Source organism: Chiloscyllium punctatum, chromosome 8 (genome assembly GCF_047496795.1).
Source record: "Chiloscyllium punctatum isolate Juve2018m chromosome 8, sChiPun1.3, whole genome shotgun sequence".
In the NCBI taxonomy this organism is placed as follows: domain Eukaryota; kingdom Metazoa; phylum Chordata; class Chondrichthyes; order Orectolobiformes; family Hemiscylliidae; genus Chiloscyllium; species Chiloscyllium punctatum.
Genome location: NC_092746.1, coordinates 116,447,277 through 116,463,414, shown reverse-complemented (window position 1 = coordinate 116,463,414; position 16,138 = coordinate 116,447,277). Strand labels below are relative to the sequence as shown.

Here is a 16,138-nt window from a genome sequence, read left to right as displayed (position 1 = left end):
CAACTGAACGGTGGGACAAAGGGGGTAGGTTTCAAGAAGTGTTTACAAAGAGGAAAGCGAATCAGTGAGGTTTAGGCTCCGTATCTAGGCAGCTGAAGGCCTGCCCACCAACAATAAAGCATCGGGGGATGCTGAGTTGAGCAGAACAGGTATCTCTGAAGGGATTCTCTGTGTATTTCAGATCTACTGTTTAATGAAAATACCTGCTTCCTGCAACTTGCTTACTATGATGTTTCTAAACTCAACTGGCACCAACAGAGTTATTATTGATCATTCGGAAGAAAGATAATGTCGTTTCTCTCTCCATAGATGCTGCCAGATGTGCTGAGTTTTCCCAATTTCTGTTTTTGTTTGTGCTGTTTTATTAATTGCACATATCGGCAAAGGAACCAAAGTAACTCTCGAGCATCACCTGAAAGCTAGTTCTGTACTTCTTAGAGGGGAGCTGGACATGACCTGCAGCCTGAAGCCAGGGCCCAAATTATTTTTATTTTGTTTGAGGGCTCCTCTTAAGATTTTCTCAAGGGCTCCCTTTTGGTTTCAGGCGTCCTTTATCAGTCACACTAATTCATTCAGCATGCTGAATAAAGTATACAGTATCCTAGGCTTTATTAAGTGGGAACTAGAGCACAAGAGGTGACTGACTGTGTGGAGTTTGCACGTTCTCCCTGTGTCTGCGTGGGTTTTCTCCGGGTGCTCCAGTTTCCTCCCACAGTCCAAAGATGTGCAGGTCAGGTGAATTGGCCATGCTAAATTGCCCGTAGTGTTAGGTAAGGGGTAAATGCAGGGGTATGGGTGGGTTGCGCTTCGGCGGGGCGGTGTGGACTTGTTGGGCCGAAGGGCCTGTTTCCACACTGTAAGTAATCTAATCTAATCTAATCTAATCTAAAGAGGTGGGGGTGTTATGCTGAACCTGTTTAAGACTTCACTTGGAGTCTTGTGTACAGTTCTAGATGCCCACGCTTGGAGGCAGTACAGAAGCGATGCACAGGAATAGTTCCTGGGATAAGAAACTTTAGTTGAGTTTGTTTTCTTTGCAGAATAGAGGCCTAAGAGGAGATTTGATAGCCATGTTCAAAGTCATGAGAGATTTGGACAGAATGGAAAAGTGGGGGATTATTCCTGTTCCTAAAAGGATCAAATACAAGTGGGCACAGCTTTAAAGTGTTCTGCTAAAGGACAAGCTGCTATGGGAGATTAAAAAAAGTGTTCACACTAGAACTGGTTGAGGTCTGGAATGCTCTGCCTGCAAATATGATGGTGGCATTCAAGAGGGCATTAGATATTATTTAAACAGGAAGATGAACAAGGGTGTGATGAGCTGCTTCTCCTGGGCTTGGTTTGTTGATTCCCTGACTATGGGAACCTCTGTCTGCCCTATCAAGCCCCTTTCAAAGCCTGTATGTTCAAATGGGATCACCTGTTAAGAGAATCCTCTTATCATAAAATGGCTCTGTGGTCCCTGGGTTTAGATCAGAGTGGTGCTGGAAAAGCACAGCAGGTCAGGCAGCATCTGAGGAGCAGGAAAACCACTTAGCGAACCTCCTACAACCTTCAATGCGATTATATATATCCTTAAAGTGCCTGCTAAAACTACATAAGGTATGGGCCAATTGCTGTCTTGCCAAACCACAGCATAATTTTTGCTCAAGAATCCTTTATAAATGAACTTGATTCCTTTGTGATGATTCCTTGCTGCAGTGGCATGCTCTCTTGAAGAGTGAGGGAGTCAAAGTTAATCAGGAACGGACAGGAAAGTGGGCGTGAGGAGGGTCAGATCAGCCACGATCCTGTTGAACGGGGGAAGCAAGCTCGAGGGGCCGAATGGCCTGCTCCTGTTCCTGTTTCTTATGGTCTTATCTGGGCATGCCTGAGTCCCTCTAGACAACTCTATTTAAACATTTCATGCCTTTTCAAAACTGCCCTCTCTTCCTGCTTCCCTGACCGAACTGAATCGAGCGAAAACTGGAACCACTCCAATCCAAGTGAAGTCTTCTTTTCTTGTCTCTGCCTCGTACAGGGCCTGTGGATGAGTACATTTTGCCGTTTGAGGAAGAGATCGGCCAACACCCAACACTGGAGGACCTGCAGGATGTGGTCGTCCATAAAAAGATGCGACCTGTCCTGAAAGAATGCTGGTATAAGCATCCGGTGCGTATTGACAACTTTGATTGCGTGGCCCATCAGGAGCTAATTCCAGTTTGGTAGGCCAAAAGCTACATGGACTTGTATTTAGTAGAAAAGGCAGGGAAATAGCCTCGTGATATTATCAGTGGACTGTTAATCCAGAGACTCAGGCAGTGTTCTGGGTCCTAGATTCGAATCCCACCATGGCAGATGATGGGGTTTGGAGTTAAGAGTCCAATGATGACCACGAATCGACGGTTGGAAGAACCTATCAGGTTCACTAATGTCCTTCAGGGAATTAAACTGCTGTCCTTGCCTGGTCTGGCCTACATGAGACTCCAGACCCACAGCAATATGGTTGACTCTTAACTGCTCTCTGGGATGGGCTATAAATGCTGATCTAGGCCTTATCCCCTGTTGGGTTTTTTTAAAAGCCACAGGAGTGGCTACATCCAGAAGTAGCTGAAGGAGGAAAGCGTTACAGTCTAGTCCAGCCTCCTCATTGAGTTTACATGAAAAGACTGGGGGAGGATAAAAAAGGTCTTTGTTTTTGTTTTGGTTCTTTCTTTAACATGGGTTTGTTCCCAAATATCTGACTTTATTTTGCTGAGCATCATCTCGTTATAGGACCCTGATGGCTTGAAGCACATCTTGGGATTCTTAAATTTTAAAAACAAAACTAAACTGATTAAAGAAAGTGACAGCCCATGCACCCAGAAAGGGGAAAAAAAAGAAAGTGCACATATTTTACTCAGGACCACAAAGGATGTGTGGACAGAGTAGCCATTCAGCCCAATCAGTCTGTGCTAGGGTGGATGCTCCCGTTGAGTCTTCTCCCATTGATCCCTACATAGGCTTAGATTGCCTATAGTATGGAAACAGGCCCTTCAGCCCAACAAGTCCACACTGACCCTCCAAAGAGTAACTCACCCAGACCCATTCCCCTACCTTATATTTACCCCTGACTAATGCTCCTAACACTATGGGGCAATTTAGCATGGCCAATTCACCTAACCTGCACGTCTTTGGACTGTGGGAGGAAACCGGAGCACCCAGAGGAAACCCACACAGACACGGGGAGAATGTGCAAACTCCACACAGACAGTCGCCTGAGGCGGGAATTGAACCCGGGTCCCTGGTGCTTTGTGAGGCAGCAGTGCTACCCACTGAGCCACCGTGCTGCCCTTTAGCATCACAACCCTCCGTAGCCTTCTCCCTCGTGATTGTCCGGTTTCCCCATCCATGTTATTCAATTCAGCCTCTTGCTGTGGGAGTGAGTACAATATTCTCACCATTCTCTGGGCAAAACAATTTCTTCTGAATTCTCTAGTGGGTTTCTTGGTGACCAACTTATATCGATGAGCAGCCGTCATTCCCTTATAGACTCAGGTTCACTCAGTGCCCAATCAGGCCCTTTGGCCCAACTATCCCTAAACTAAACTGGCCCCATTTGCCTGCCTTTGGCCCATATCACTCCAAATGTTTCCTATCCATGTACCTGTCCAAATGCCTTTAATATTTGTAATTATTCCTCTGGCAGCTCACTCCCTACACACACCACCCTCTGTGTAAAAAGGTTGCCCCTCAGGTCCCTTTTAAATCTTTCCCCTCTCACCCTAAACCTTTGCCCTCTAGTTTTGGACTTTTCTCCCTTGGGAGAAAGACCTTGGTTATTCACCCTATCTATGCCCCTTGTGATTTTGTAAACCACTATATGGTCATCCCTCAGCCTCCTATACTGGAGGGAAAGTACTCCCAGCCTCTGCTTAAAACGCAAACCTTCCAATCTTGACAACATCCTTGTGAATCTTCTTGGCACCCTTTTAGTTTAATAATATCCTTCCTAAAGCCGTAGAGCTGTACTACGTGGAAACAGACCCTTCAGTCCAACTCGTCCATACTGACTAGATATCCTAAATTAACCTAGTCCCATTTGCCTGCAGTTGTCCCATATTCTTTGAGCCCTTCCTATTCATGTACCCATTCAGATGCCATTTAAATGCTGTAATTGTAAGAGCCTCCAACACTTCCTCTGACAGCTCATTCCACACATGCACCACCCTCTGAGTGAAAACGTTGCCCCTCAGGTCCTTTTAACTCTCTTCCCTCTCATCTTAAAGCTATGCCATCTAGTTGTGGACTCCCCTACCCCCTGACTGTTCACCCTATCCATGCTGTGACCTCATCAATGTCTTATACAGCCGTAACGTGATGTCTCAACTCCTGTACTCGGTGCTCTGACTTCTTCACAAGGGATGGCAGAGCAGGATCGAGGGGCTAAATGGCCATAAGACCTTAAGACATAGGATCATAGAGATGTACAGCATGGAAACAGACCCTTCGGTCCAGCCCGTCCATGCCAACCAGATATCCCAACCCAATCTAGTCCCACCTGCCAGCACCCGGCCCATATCCCTCCAAACCCTTCCTATTCATATACCCATCCAAATGCCTCTTAAATGTTACAATTGTACCAGCCTCCACCACATCCTCTGGCAGCTCATTCCATACACGTACCACCCTCTGTGTGAAAAAGTTGCCCTGAAGGTCTCTTTTATATCTTTCCCCTCTCACCCTAAACCTATGCCCTCTGGTTCTGGACTCCCCCACCCCAGGGAAAAGACTTTGTCTATTTACCCTATCCACGTCCCTCATGATTTTATAAACCTTTATAAAGGTCACCCCTCAGCCCCCGACGCTCCAGGGAAAACAGCCCCAGCCTGTTCAGCCTCTCCCTGTAGCTCAAACCCTCCAACCCTGCCAACATCCTTGTAAAACTTTTCTGAACCCTTTCAAGTTTCACAACACCTTTCCGATAGGAAGGAGACCAGAATTGCACGCAATATTCCAACAGTGGCCGAACCAATGTCCTGTACAGCCGCAACATGACCTCCCAACTCCTGTACTCAAAATTAGGCTATTCAGCCCATTGAGGCTGCTCCACCATTCAGTCATGGCTGACGGGTTTCTCAATCCCACTTTCCCATTTGTCCCCATAACCTTTGATCCCCTTGGAAGTCAAGAACTCATCTACCTCCATTTTAAATATACTCTATGACCTGGTCTCCACAGCCTCCTGTGGCCTGCTCCTATTCATGATTAGGGGGTTAGATCGGGTTGACAGTGAGAACCTTTTTCCACGTATGGAGTCAGCTATTACAAGGGGGCATAGCTTTAAATTAAGGGGTGGTAGGTATAGGACAGATGTTAGGGGTAGATTCTTTACTCAGCGAGTCGTAAGTTCATGGAATGCCCTGCCAGTGGCAGTGGTGGACTCTCCCTCTTTATGGGCATTTAAGCGGGCATTGGATAGGCATATGGAGGATAGTGGGCTAGTGTAGGTTAGGTGGGCTTGGATCGGCACAACATCGAGGGCCGAAGGGCCTGTACTGCGCTGTATTCTTCTATGTTCTATGTTCTATTCCTTCGGTGGCGGGTGAGCTATGGTCTGAATAAATGGCGGAGCAGGCCTCAGGCTCCAGCTCCGACTTCCCTGCGTTGCTAAGCGACAGCCTCCTCCTCCTCTGATTCCTGAGCGTGTGTTGCGTGTTCTCTCTTCCTTTACCCGTCCTGCTCCAGGGTCTCGCGCTGTTCTGTGAGACGATCGAGGAATGCTGGGACCATGACGCCGAGGCACGCCTCTCAGCCGGATGTGTCGTGGAGCGCATCTCCCAGACCCGAAGACTCATCAATGGCACTACCTCTGACTGCCTGGTAACCATGGTAACGGCCGTCACAAACGTGGACCTGCCCCCCAAAGAGTCCAGCATCTGAGTGTCATTTTTTTTTTTGTTTTGTTTTTTTTTTGTTTTGTTTTCTCTTTGGTGTGTTTTTATTGGGAAATTGGAGAGGAAAACAAAAGGAGAGAGGGACTACAACAACAAAAAAAAAATCAAAAACGTAAATAATCTGTGTCTTTTTCCCAGACTCGGTGGAAATCGAACTATCGACGCAACACAGCTGCTATTTTAACCTGACTTTTTTTTTTATTTTTGTTCTCTCGGATTCAGAACAATTTACCAGCACATTTACTCTACTGTAATTTAACGGATATCTCAGTATAAAAGCATTCAGGTGCCGACCAGCGAATGCAGCAAAAAAAAACAAAACCGGTTCAGGTACCTCCAGACTTGAATCCATTTTAACCGTTCTGGGTTACTTTATCTCTGCTCATTTTTGTGGCTTTTCTGTCTCCTTGACAGCATGTTTGTGACTTTTGTTTTCGAGAAAGGAAAATTTAAAAAAAAAACACAGATACGAAGCCTGCATCGCCCGCAAAAAGAAAGCAGTGGACAAAAAAAAAAATCGAAAGAATGCTGCAATTATAGGAGGAAACGTTTAGACTGTTACATGCGATTTACCTCCCTTAAGGGATCCACAATTTTTTTTTGACAGGAGAGTGCTGAAATGGTGAACATGTCTCTCATGGATTGAACGGGTGTCACAGTTAACATACACGCACGCACGCACACACACACACACGCACACACACATAAACTCTCTCTCTCACATACACAGAGAGAGAGAGAGATTGTAGCAATCTCTTCACAGTTGGTCGTCTCTTCACAGGGGGACCATCACTGGGGAAGGGAGCATCAACAAACCCTTGCAGCATTTGGACAAATAAAGTAAAAACAACAAAAAAGTAGCTACAAAAGTATTTCTCAGGTAACCAGTCAATTAGGGAGGGGAGGGATTTTTTTTTCCCCCTAAGGTGGGGGCTACGTCATCATCCATGACCACACAAATGTGAAATAATCTTTATTTTGTCTTAAAAGCGGCACTGTATGTCATGGCCGCATTTACACACGCCATCAGTAGTTCTAGTGAACGAATGTCCCTAGCGTTGCTCTTTGAATGCAAGTTTTATTTTTCCATTGTTTAGAAAACACATGCGTATATACACACACACACACACAAAAAAAACACACACAACAGCGATGAAAAATACAGACGCATAAACACGTGGCTTCCGAGGTTTTAACAAGAGAAAAAAAATCATGACCATAGACCACCTCAAAAACCAGAAATACCTCAGATTTTTTCTACCTGTATGATTTTATTATATATTTTGTTAGTTGTGTTGTCTGTAGTGCTATTTTAATGTAAGTTGGCTTTTATGACAAGGGAGTTTAATAAGTTCCAAATTCCTAGGAAGTGCTACCATTTACCTTGTAAAGCACCATTGTAAATAACTTGATGCAGTTGTTGAATATTGGCTATAATAAGGTACTTGGGCATTATATTGTATCATTTCATTCTGTGCTCGCATCTCACCTTTCTTCTGACCCTTCTATTTTTGTAACTCGGTGAACTCTCATGAATATTTCGCTCTTGTGGCAATTTTGTTTTCTTTCTTTGTTTTTATTCAAAAAAGAAGAAATAGCCTTTCTTCTGTCGCTGTCCAGCAGTTGCCTTCCAAAAACAAGTTTGGAGAAATCTTTCTTTTCAGGAGCATTCTAAGTCTCTCTCTCTCTCTGTCTCTCTCTGTCTCTCTCTGACTCTCTCTCGCCCTCTATTTCTCAGCCTGTGTCTTATGCTCCCCCACCCCCCACAGTCCCAGGTGCCATATTGTTAATTAACAGGGATGAGTAGTAACACAAGACTAATGTGAGATTTGTTTTAAATATGGTCTTACGAGTGTGATGTCTTTGTGCTAAATGTTCACAAAAAATGCCAATACAAGCTTTTTATTTTTTAGAGAAAAAAAAAACTGCTTACCTGCTAAAGGGGTAAACACTGTCTGGAAACATCTTGAAAACTGTCGCCTTTATTCCCCTTTCTGCACTTACATTTTCAGACCAATCTTGACCGTTTCTGTAAAACTGCTTTTCAAATGGTTAGTGCAGTTCCAAAACCTAGCCCCAGTCAGTGTAATCTTCAGGCAAGAAGGTTTAACTTAATGGATTTTGAAATCTGAAGCACAGACCAAGTCCTTTCAAACGTGTGGAATCTCTCAGTCTGGGCAAAGCCCTTTTTGGGCACTTTAAAGATGTTAGCTGTTTGAAAGAGCTGTGACCTGCTGAAGGTTACTATTGAATCTGGTTCCTGTGGTTTTCCAAACCGTGCATTGATTGAGTTTCCGGTGACAAGACAGCGGAGGGAAGTTTCAACTCCATGCTGTAAATTTTAGGTGCTGGTTACTGGCCGATTCCCCTCAGCTCCGTTTGGAGTTCAGAGTTTGTGCACTTGCAAGTTTTTGTGCCTGGAGACTTGCCACCAAGGTATCTCTGTGAGATACCTTGACTCCTCTTTTCACAGATGTCAGTCCGTGTGGCTCCCTATCGGGGTCAGATCGATAATTTATGTGGGCTGAGCCAATTGCAGTTTGTTTGAAATTAGCCGAGGAGACGTTAGGAATCGGGAGAGAGGCTGCTGTGCTCTGCTGTCTTTTGAAACTCTGTAAGCGTAATTGACCTGTCAATTCTGTCAGCTCCTAGATTCTCAACACAGTGGCTTGAATATGCTTTCTCTCTCTTCTCAATTCTGATCCCAATCTTCATCTATTCTGAATGATCCTAATTGTACCTACCCTTCTGTAGCACCACAATAGCCCCACAGAAACAGTGCTCAAATATTTGTGCAAAATCTTGTCGCAAGGTGTTACTGAGTTTCTTTTTAAATTCAGTGCAGCTGCAGTTCTCTTAACGGATCTTGTAGTGCAGGATGGTGTCCCTTTGTCTGGACCAGGAGGTCTGGTTTCAAGTCCCACCAGCCCCGGGGAGAGGGGGGGTGGCATGGCGCGATGTTTGCCGATCAGGTTGGTTTGGAAACGATGTGGTTGTACCTCTCCGAAGGAAGACAGGGGAACACGAAGCTGTACTTGGATCTGTGGCCATGTGGCATGATCTCGATTGAAAAGCAAACTAATTTCACGTTCATAAGATGCTGTCGCACTAAAATTTGCAAGTTCTTAAGTAATTATTGAGTACCGTGACTAGAGGGTTGTGGAGATTTGCAAAGGAACCTCTGGTGGTTGTTCTTTTCCGTTTTATTTCCTCCGAGGTCAACGAGCTTGTTTTCCTGATGGGTGGTGTTTGGTTTGGATTTCGGGCAGCTGTACCTTAGCAATCAGCTGTCGGGTGAATCAATATGTGTAGCCAGGCGATGAGACAAGGAGGTGAGCCCTGAATATTACAGGGAATGGAAAGTTCAAGGTCACAAAGGGACGCCTGGATTTCTCGATGACAGCGACTCCGTTATTGGTTCACTCTGGTGCTGCCAGAGAGTGTTTCACCAGGCGATTGAGAAATGAAGCTGGGTCCAAGTTCAAGTTGCAGGGTTGGGGTAGAGGCAGTGTCGAAATACCGCCCTGGGGAAGTAGCAGACAGTAAGGGGCTGCTTGCATGGTCAGTTTGTCGGCACCCTCACAAGGAGATACCAGAATCTGAGCACCATCTCCCTTCGCCTGCCGACCTCTGGCATTATGCTATTTTTTTTGACTTGGTCCTCCAAAACAGCATTGTGTAAACGTAACAGAAATCGTTGGTGGGACTCAGCAGGTCTGGCAGCGTCCGTGGGAAGGAAGCAGAGTCAACATTTCACATCTGGTGACTCTTGGTCATGTGGCAGTGTATCTCGGCCCTTGGTTTTCAACAAGGACAACGAAAGAGCGTCTCGAAAGAGGGAATTGGGAAGGGGAAAAGAGCCGAGATGCTTTGCGTTCAGAGATGGAGCTTATTGGTGCAGGAGCTTTGCTGAATCTCGGCTCTGTTTCCCTTTGTCTTAAAGAACAGAAGATGGGGAATGGAGTGATTTTGAAATTAAGATGGCACTTATATGAACAGTCACCACTTAACAAAACGACACCACCTTGGAATGTCACAACAACCGTGTTCGAAATCAATACTTTTATATTTTTAAAAAATTCTCAGTGCTGTGCACTGGAATGTGACTGACTTGAACTACAGCCTGCTAGATGTAACTAATGATCCACACTACCATAGGATGAAGATGTATGGTTTATTTTAATTTAATTTGTACCTTTTTGGGGATGCGATGGTACAACTGTTGTGTGGCATGTTCCTGGTTGTGGTTCCATTTTAGCTTGCTGTTATTAGAATGATCTCCATACTTTATTTTTCCACGCAAGTAGAAATTTAATACAACACATGCACATTGAAAACTGGCAAAATTTGTTAATTATGCCTTGGGACCTTTTAGTGAGAAAAGCAACCCAACAAGTTTACCAGTCTGGCTGGCATTTTCAAAAATCTCTTGTCCTTTTCTTCTGTCACTGTGTGGTACTGTAAATATTTATGGTCTCGATATTTTGCTGTGTTTTAAAAAGAGATAGAAATAACAGGGTGACAAGGTTTGGAGTGCTGTACATAACCTTTTTGGTGGCCTGGGCAGTATTGCTTTTCATTTTGTAGGCCTGAAGCCTAAAGGAGAGCTGAGGCTAGAGGTAGACTGAGGGTCAGGTGGTTCCATTTTTTTTTGAGTTGAGAAAGGAAGTGACAACATTGGCAGTTAATCCCTGGGCAGCGAGGTTAACACTTGGGGAACTTCGAACGTGGAAGATGTTTCATTTAACATTTCCAGTCCTGAAGTTGGATCAACTTTGTGTCACTCTGATCTTGTGACAATATTTAACAAGAAAAATGGAGATTACATCTGAAGCAGAGTGAGCAGTCACGCAGGAGCTCTGAATATGTAATACTGTCAGTTCCTGATCTGTTTTGAATGTAAGTTTGTTTACCTAGTCTTATTAATTGGAAGAAATGATCAGTTGTAGTCTCACGGATTTGCAAGGATAAACTGTGAACTTTGCTTCTTTTTTTTAATTCACTTGTGGGATGTAGGTATTGCTGGCCGGCCAGCGTTTTACCACCCTGTACCTAGTTGTCCTTGAGAAGGTGATGGTGGTGTGATGCAGTTTACTGGCTAATGTGTTTCCCTACAGATGTGCAAAAAGCAATCACTAGGGCCTGCTAAGCATCTTTGAATAGATTTGAGTCATTTTGATTGTACTGGCTCTCAAAAGAACTGTGCGAGTGTGTGTGTGTGTGCGAGTGTGTGTTTGTGTTTGCCAGTCTTCTGCGAGGGCTCATGGGTAAGGAATGTGATCAGATTAATCCATTGTGCAAGTAAGGGTTCAAGTCGGTCTGTCACCATCCTGATCTGGTCAAGCCAAAGTCCAAATGTGGGAATGTTTGGGTGGTGTTCCTTGCTTGCTGTCAGACAGCTCTTGCCATCCAGATGTTCGATTCAGTTGACGTCTTGCTCGAAACATGTTTGCTGCAGTGTTTGGGACCGATCCCTGCCTGGACTACGGCCTTGAAGGGAAACTCAACTCTGGGGTAATTTTGAGTCCGCATTCTCCAGATGCCAACTGGTGGAAAGGTGAAGGGTCATCGGATACCGTGCCTTTCCTTTTACTTTCTACCTGTCATAACGTGCAGTGAGCAACTGCTGTCTCTCTCTTCGCTCTTGTTTGGTTCAAACTGAAACCAGAATCTCTTTTGCTTACTTCTTCATTGGCCAGCCATTACTTTTTGTTGTTGTTGTTGTTGTTGTTGACTGGATGCAGTTTTGTTTTTAATTTGTGATCCGGGTAGTTCAGGAACCAATTACCTCAAAACCTCATTTTAAACAGTGTTGCTAGCTGGAATTCCTTGATATTGCAAATTAACAAAACAAGAACCTCTTTGGATTGATGCTTGTGGAAAAAAAACACTCCCCAGGGATTGAAAAATCTTTTCTCACAAGTCCAGCATCAAAAAAAAAACCAAACAAAATACCAAAGAGCTTAGCAAAAGCTCTGTAATGGCATTGTGTTGAAAGTGTTTATTTTGTAGGTCGTGGTGACTAAAAAAGTGATCCCTGGCACATGCTGTTGCCACTTTGTGGATTATTAGTAGCCCTTTCTACTTGTGTTCGAAGCTGCCTTGGGCAAATCTCTGGCAAATCACACAGCATTAGGCCCGACATCGGCTCAAAGCGTCATCTCTGGTGTAGCACGCTTAAAATATGATCATGTGCCGCAGTGCCGAACCAAATGTGCGCCATGGAATAGAATGAAACAAAAGATATAATAAGGGCTGCTGGTAATACAGCAAACCTATGACCCACGTTGCTGAATATATGATTGGGGAGATTTGGCAGTGTTAACAGGAGGCTGAAATGTTCAACGTTAATGGGGACTGGGGGGGAAAGGCCGAACAGCTGGGGTTTGAGAGAAAAGACATCTTCCAGCCCAACAAAGGAATGTAAGGTAGACAAACTTACGTTCAAAACAGATCAGGTTGAGCGGTCAGTGAAGGATCAAACTTGAACACTCTTTCTGGAGGGTCTGTAAATTTGGAGACCAGAACAATATGTGTGAGTGTTGCTTCATGTCTCTGCAATGCCTCATGGGCTCTTTCTCAATTGTAATTGTGGCTAACCAATGGAAATCTTCCTGTATTGCTGGGACCAGTTAGTTTAGGAACTCCCTGCTTTTGAAATTATTATCTCAATTGTGACATTTTGAAGAAAATCTTTATTTCTGGGTTCCAAGCAATGATGCATCTGAAATGCATTGAATGTTTCTCCCTTGGTAACATTTTATGTTAATTGATTGTATGTGTATATCACGGTAATATGGACCAAGATATTCATTGATGGTAATTGTGGATAAACAATTTGGTACTTTTAAGGTGTATTATTCAAGGCTATGGTGTCATAAAATTAAGTCATCCATAAAAGACATAGGAGCAGTGACTCAGTGGTTAGCACTGCAGCCTCACAGCACCAGGGTCTCAGGTTCGATTCCAGCCTCGGGCGACTGTCTGTGTGGAGTTTCCACGTTCTCCCCGTGTCTGCGTGGGTTTCCTCCGGGTGCTTCGGTTTCCTCCCACAATCAAAGATGTGCAGGTCAGGTGAATTGGCCATGCTAAATTGCCCATAGTGTTAGGTGCATTAGTCAGAGGGGAATGGGTCAGGGTGGGTTACTCTTCAGAGGGTCGGTTGGACTTTTTGGGCTGAAGGGCCTGTTTCCACACTCTAGGGATTCTTAAAAAAAAATTCTAAAAAGAAGCAGGAGACTTGGCACGTCAAGTCCATTTTGTTAAATTGTGACTTTATATTCTCAGTGGCATAGATCAAATTGAAAAGGAACTGCTTTTAATCTCTGTTTCGGATTCTCTTGCAGCCGTTTGTCACTGCAGTGGATTTTACTTTAGATCAGGCCCGTAGCAATGAAATAGCTTCTGACCCTGGGGTTATTAGTAAAAGCCTCGACACTCTTCCTTCGCTCTGTCTGCCAAATTAATTTTAAAGTGGGCTTCCTTGTTTCTTGAACAATGTCCTCATGTTTCACTGCCAGTACAAAAGTCTAAATTGAATGAAGGTGTAAAGAAATGTTGGACTTAAAAGTCTTGGCACTTGTAAGATTGCTGCATCATCACTGTTGGCTTTATTTAACATAAAAATGCCAGTTTGAAAAAACCATACCTCTTGCAGCATGGGCACTCTCTATCCTGGCTGTGACTTACCATCTCAGTCGGAAGAGATTAATCTGGAGGCAATCTCACCACATGCTTAAAACGTACATGATGGAACGACTTTCAATGCTGTGTGATTTGCCAAGAGCTGGTCTCTTAACTCGATACCTGGAGTGTCTTTCAGTATTTCAAGCAAATGTCAACAGAGAAGATTTTTAAAAAAAAAATGTTCAGCCAGTGTTCTGGGATAAATCTTAAGAACTCTCCTGTTACAAATAGTGTTAGCTGTTCCAAATGGGGCAATCGCCTGTTACCAGTAGCCTTCTGGACATTGGATTGCCTTGCAAAACAGACTTGAAATACTGTGACTTAAACATCTTTGGTATTTCTGACTTATTCACATCAGTGGCGAATCTTCCTAAACTATGCCATGACTTCACACAATGCCATTGTCGAAATTCTCAAGGAAATACAAGAACACCGTGGAGCTTTTATTAATTTTTTTTTTTTTTGCTTTGCATTTTAAATTTGATTTACAATATTTAATTCTGTCTTTAGTGATTATTTATTTTACCAGAGCAATGATCAGATGACGATGAACTTGGATTCTCTTTTCAAAAACAGAAAGAAAAATGTGTATCAAAAGGAAATGACTTGAGATGAAGGAATTTAAAGCTTAGTCTCACGATCTGAACCGTTTAAAGGAGGAATTTATTGCAATGCTCCGAGAATTGATGCTGGAAAGGATTTTGAAAGGTTTCTTGATCTTTCGGGCCAAACTTTAAAAGTACTGTTCTTTTAACCAGGATGTGAGCTGTAAAAATGTGTAGGTTATAATTGACTATTGTAGGTGAAACTGTAGGACAGTGATAGCTTGTACTACTGATTGAAGAGAAACTAAACTTTAAAAAAAAAGAAAAAAAAACTTTAAAAAAAAACGGAGAGTTAGGCTCTTTGATGTAACCCCTTTGAATTGGAAAGAAGAGTATGTTGGTTTTTTTTTAAACTATTAAACGCCCTGAAGCAATCCATCCATTGTATTGCAGTTCTGAAAGGACAACATTTTAGACAGGCGAAAGTGAGGACTGCAGATGCTGGAGATTAAGTCGAGAGTGTGGTGCTGGAAAAGCACAGCCGGTCAGGCAGCGTCCGAGGAGCAGGAGAGTCGACGTTTCGGGCATACCCCGTCACCAGGAATTATGGGCTCATGCTCAAAACGTCGACTGTCCTGCTGCTCGGATGCTGCCTGACCTGCTGTGCTTTTCCAGCAACACACTCTTTACACTATAGACCGAACACTTAACAATCATTGTAACATACTTCATACAATTTGCAGTGATCTTTGTTCTTTTTACTGTGGTAATTTTAGAGATGAGTATTAAAACATTTGACTAGATGCTATGTTGGGGTGTTGCTGTTCTGGGCTTCTGCACTGGGTGCCAGAGTAAACGAAGATGAATGTAGTATTACGCCCTCTTGAAGCAGCAACACCACAATAGTAGGTTTAAAAAAAAACTAGAAAGGATTATTTCAACTTTATCTTTTTGTATATGAAAATAAACAATAAAAAAAAACTGACAAATTGTGGATTCCCAGAGTCTTTGTTTCCCCCTACTCTGCTGGCTAGAAGTCTGTCCACTGGTTTCATGCTGCAAACTGGCTTTTGTTTCTGATGTTTGTGGGATGTGGACATCACTGGCTGGACCGATGCTTATTGCCCCTTTTCTATTGCCCTGGAGAAGCTGAGGGTGAGCTGCCTTCTTGAACCACTGCACTGCTTGGTGTCTATGGATACCTGCAGAGCTGTTGGGAGGAACGTCCAGGACCATGAGACAGTGAAGGAACAGCGATATGCTTCCAGATGTCAGAACGTGCAAGAGGAATGTTACGAAAAACTTCTACACGCAAAGGGTGGTAGAGGTTTAGAGCTTGCTTCCAGAAACAGCAGTGGATTATAAGATCAGTTAATAGTTTTAAATCTGAGAGGTGTTTGTTAAGCAAAGGTACTGAGGGCCAAAGGCAGGTGTTTGGAGTTGGGCCATGGACGAGCCATGATCTCATTGAATGGCAGAACAGGCTGGAGAGGGTGATGGCCTACTCCTGTTCCCATGCCATGACTCAAGGGGAACTTGCCACTGGTACTATTCGTGTTCATCTGCTGCTTTGCCTAGCTAATTGGGCGAAGTTGAGAGTTTGGAAGGCATTGTTGAAGGAGCCTGGCTGCTGTGCGACGTGAGATGGCACACACTTCTGCCACGATACATCTGGTGAAGAGGTGTGTCTGTTGGAAGGTGGTGGACGTGGATGTTGCTTTATCCTGGATGGTGTCAAGCTGCTTGTGTTCTTGTGGTTGCGTCCATCCCGGCAAGTAGAGAGCATTCCATCACATCCCTGAATTGTGCCCTGCAGATGGTGGACATAATTCGGGAAATCAGGAGGTGGGTCACTCACTGCAGGGTTCCTAGCTTCTGACCTACTCTTTTATTCATTCGTGGGATGTGGGCATTGCTGGTTTGGTTAGTGTTAGTTGGCAAAAGCGGTAGTGACTGTCTTTTGAACCATTGCAATGTAATGTGGTTAGGGAG

At 44.0% G+C, this 16,138-nt stretch overlaps 1 protein-coding gene across 1 annotated transcript in view; it reads left to right on the top strand.

The window, feature by feature from the left end:
- Positions 1-15,135, top strand: part of LOC140480289 (activin receptor type-2B-like) — a 68,444-nt gene extending 53,309 nt beyond the window's left edge. Inside the window, 2 exon segments of the mRNA XM_072574993.1 lie at positions 2,021-2,151; positions 5,707-15,135. Of these exon segments, the coding sequence (XP_072431094.1) occupies positions 2,021-2,151; positions 5,707-5,901 (326 nt within the window). The 3' untranslated portion in view covers positions 5,902-15,135.
- The last annotated feature ends 1,003 nt before the right edge of the window (positions 15,136-16,138 follow it).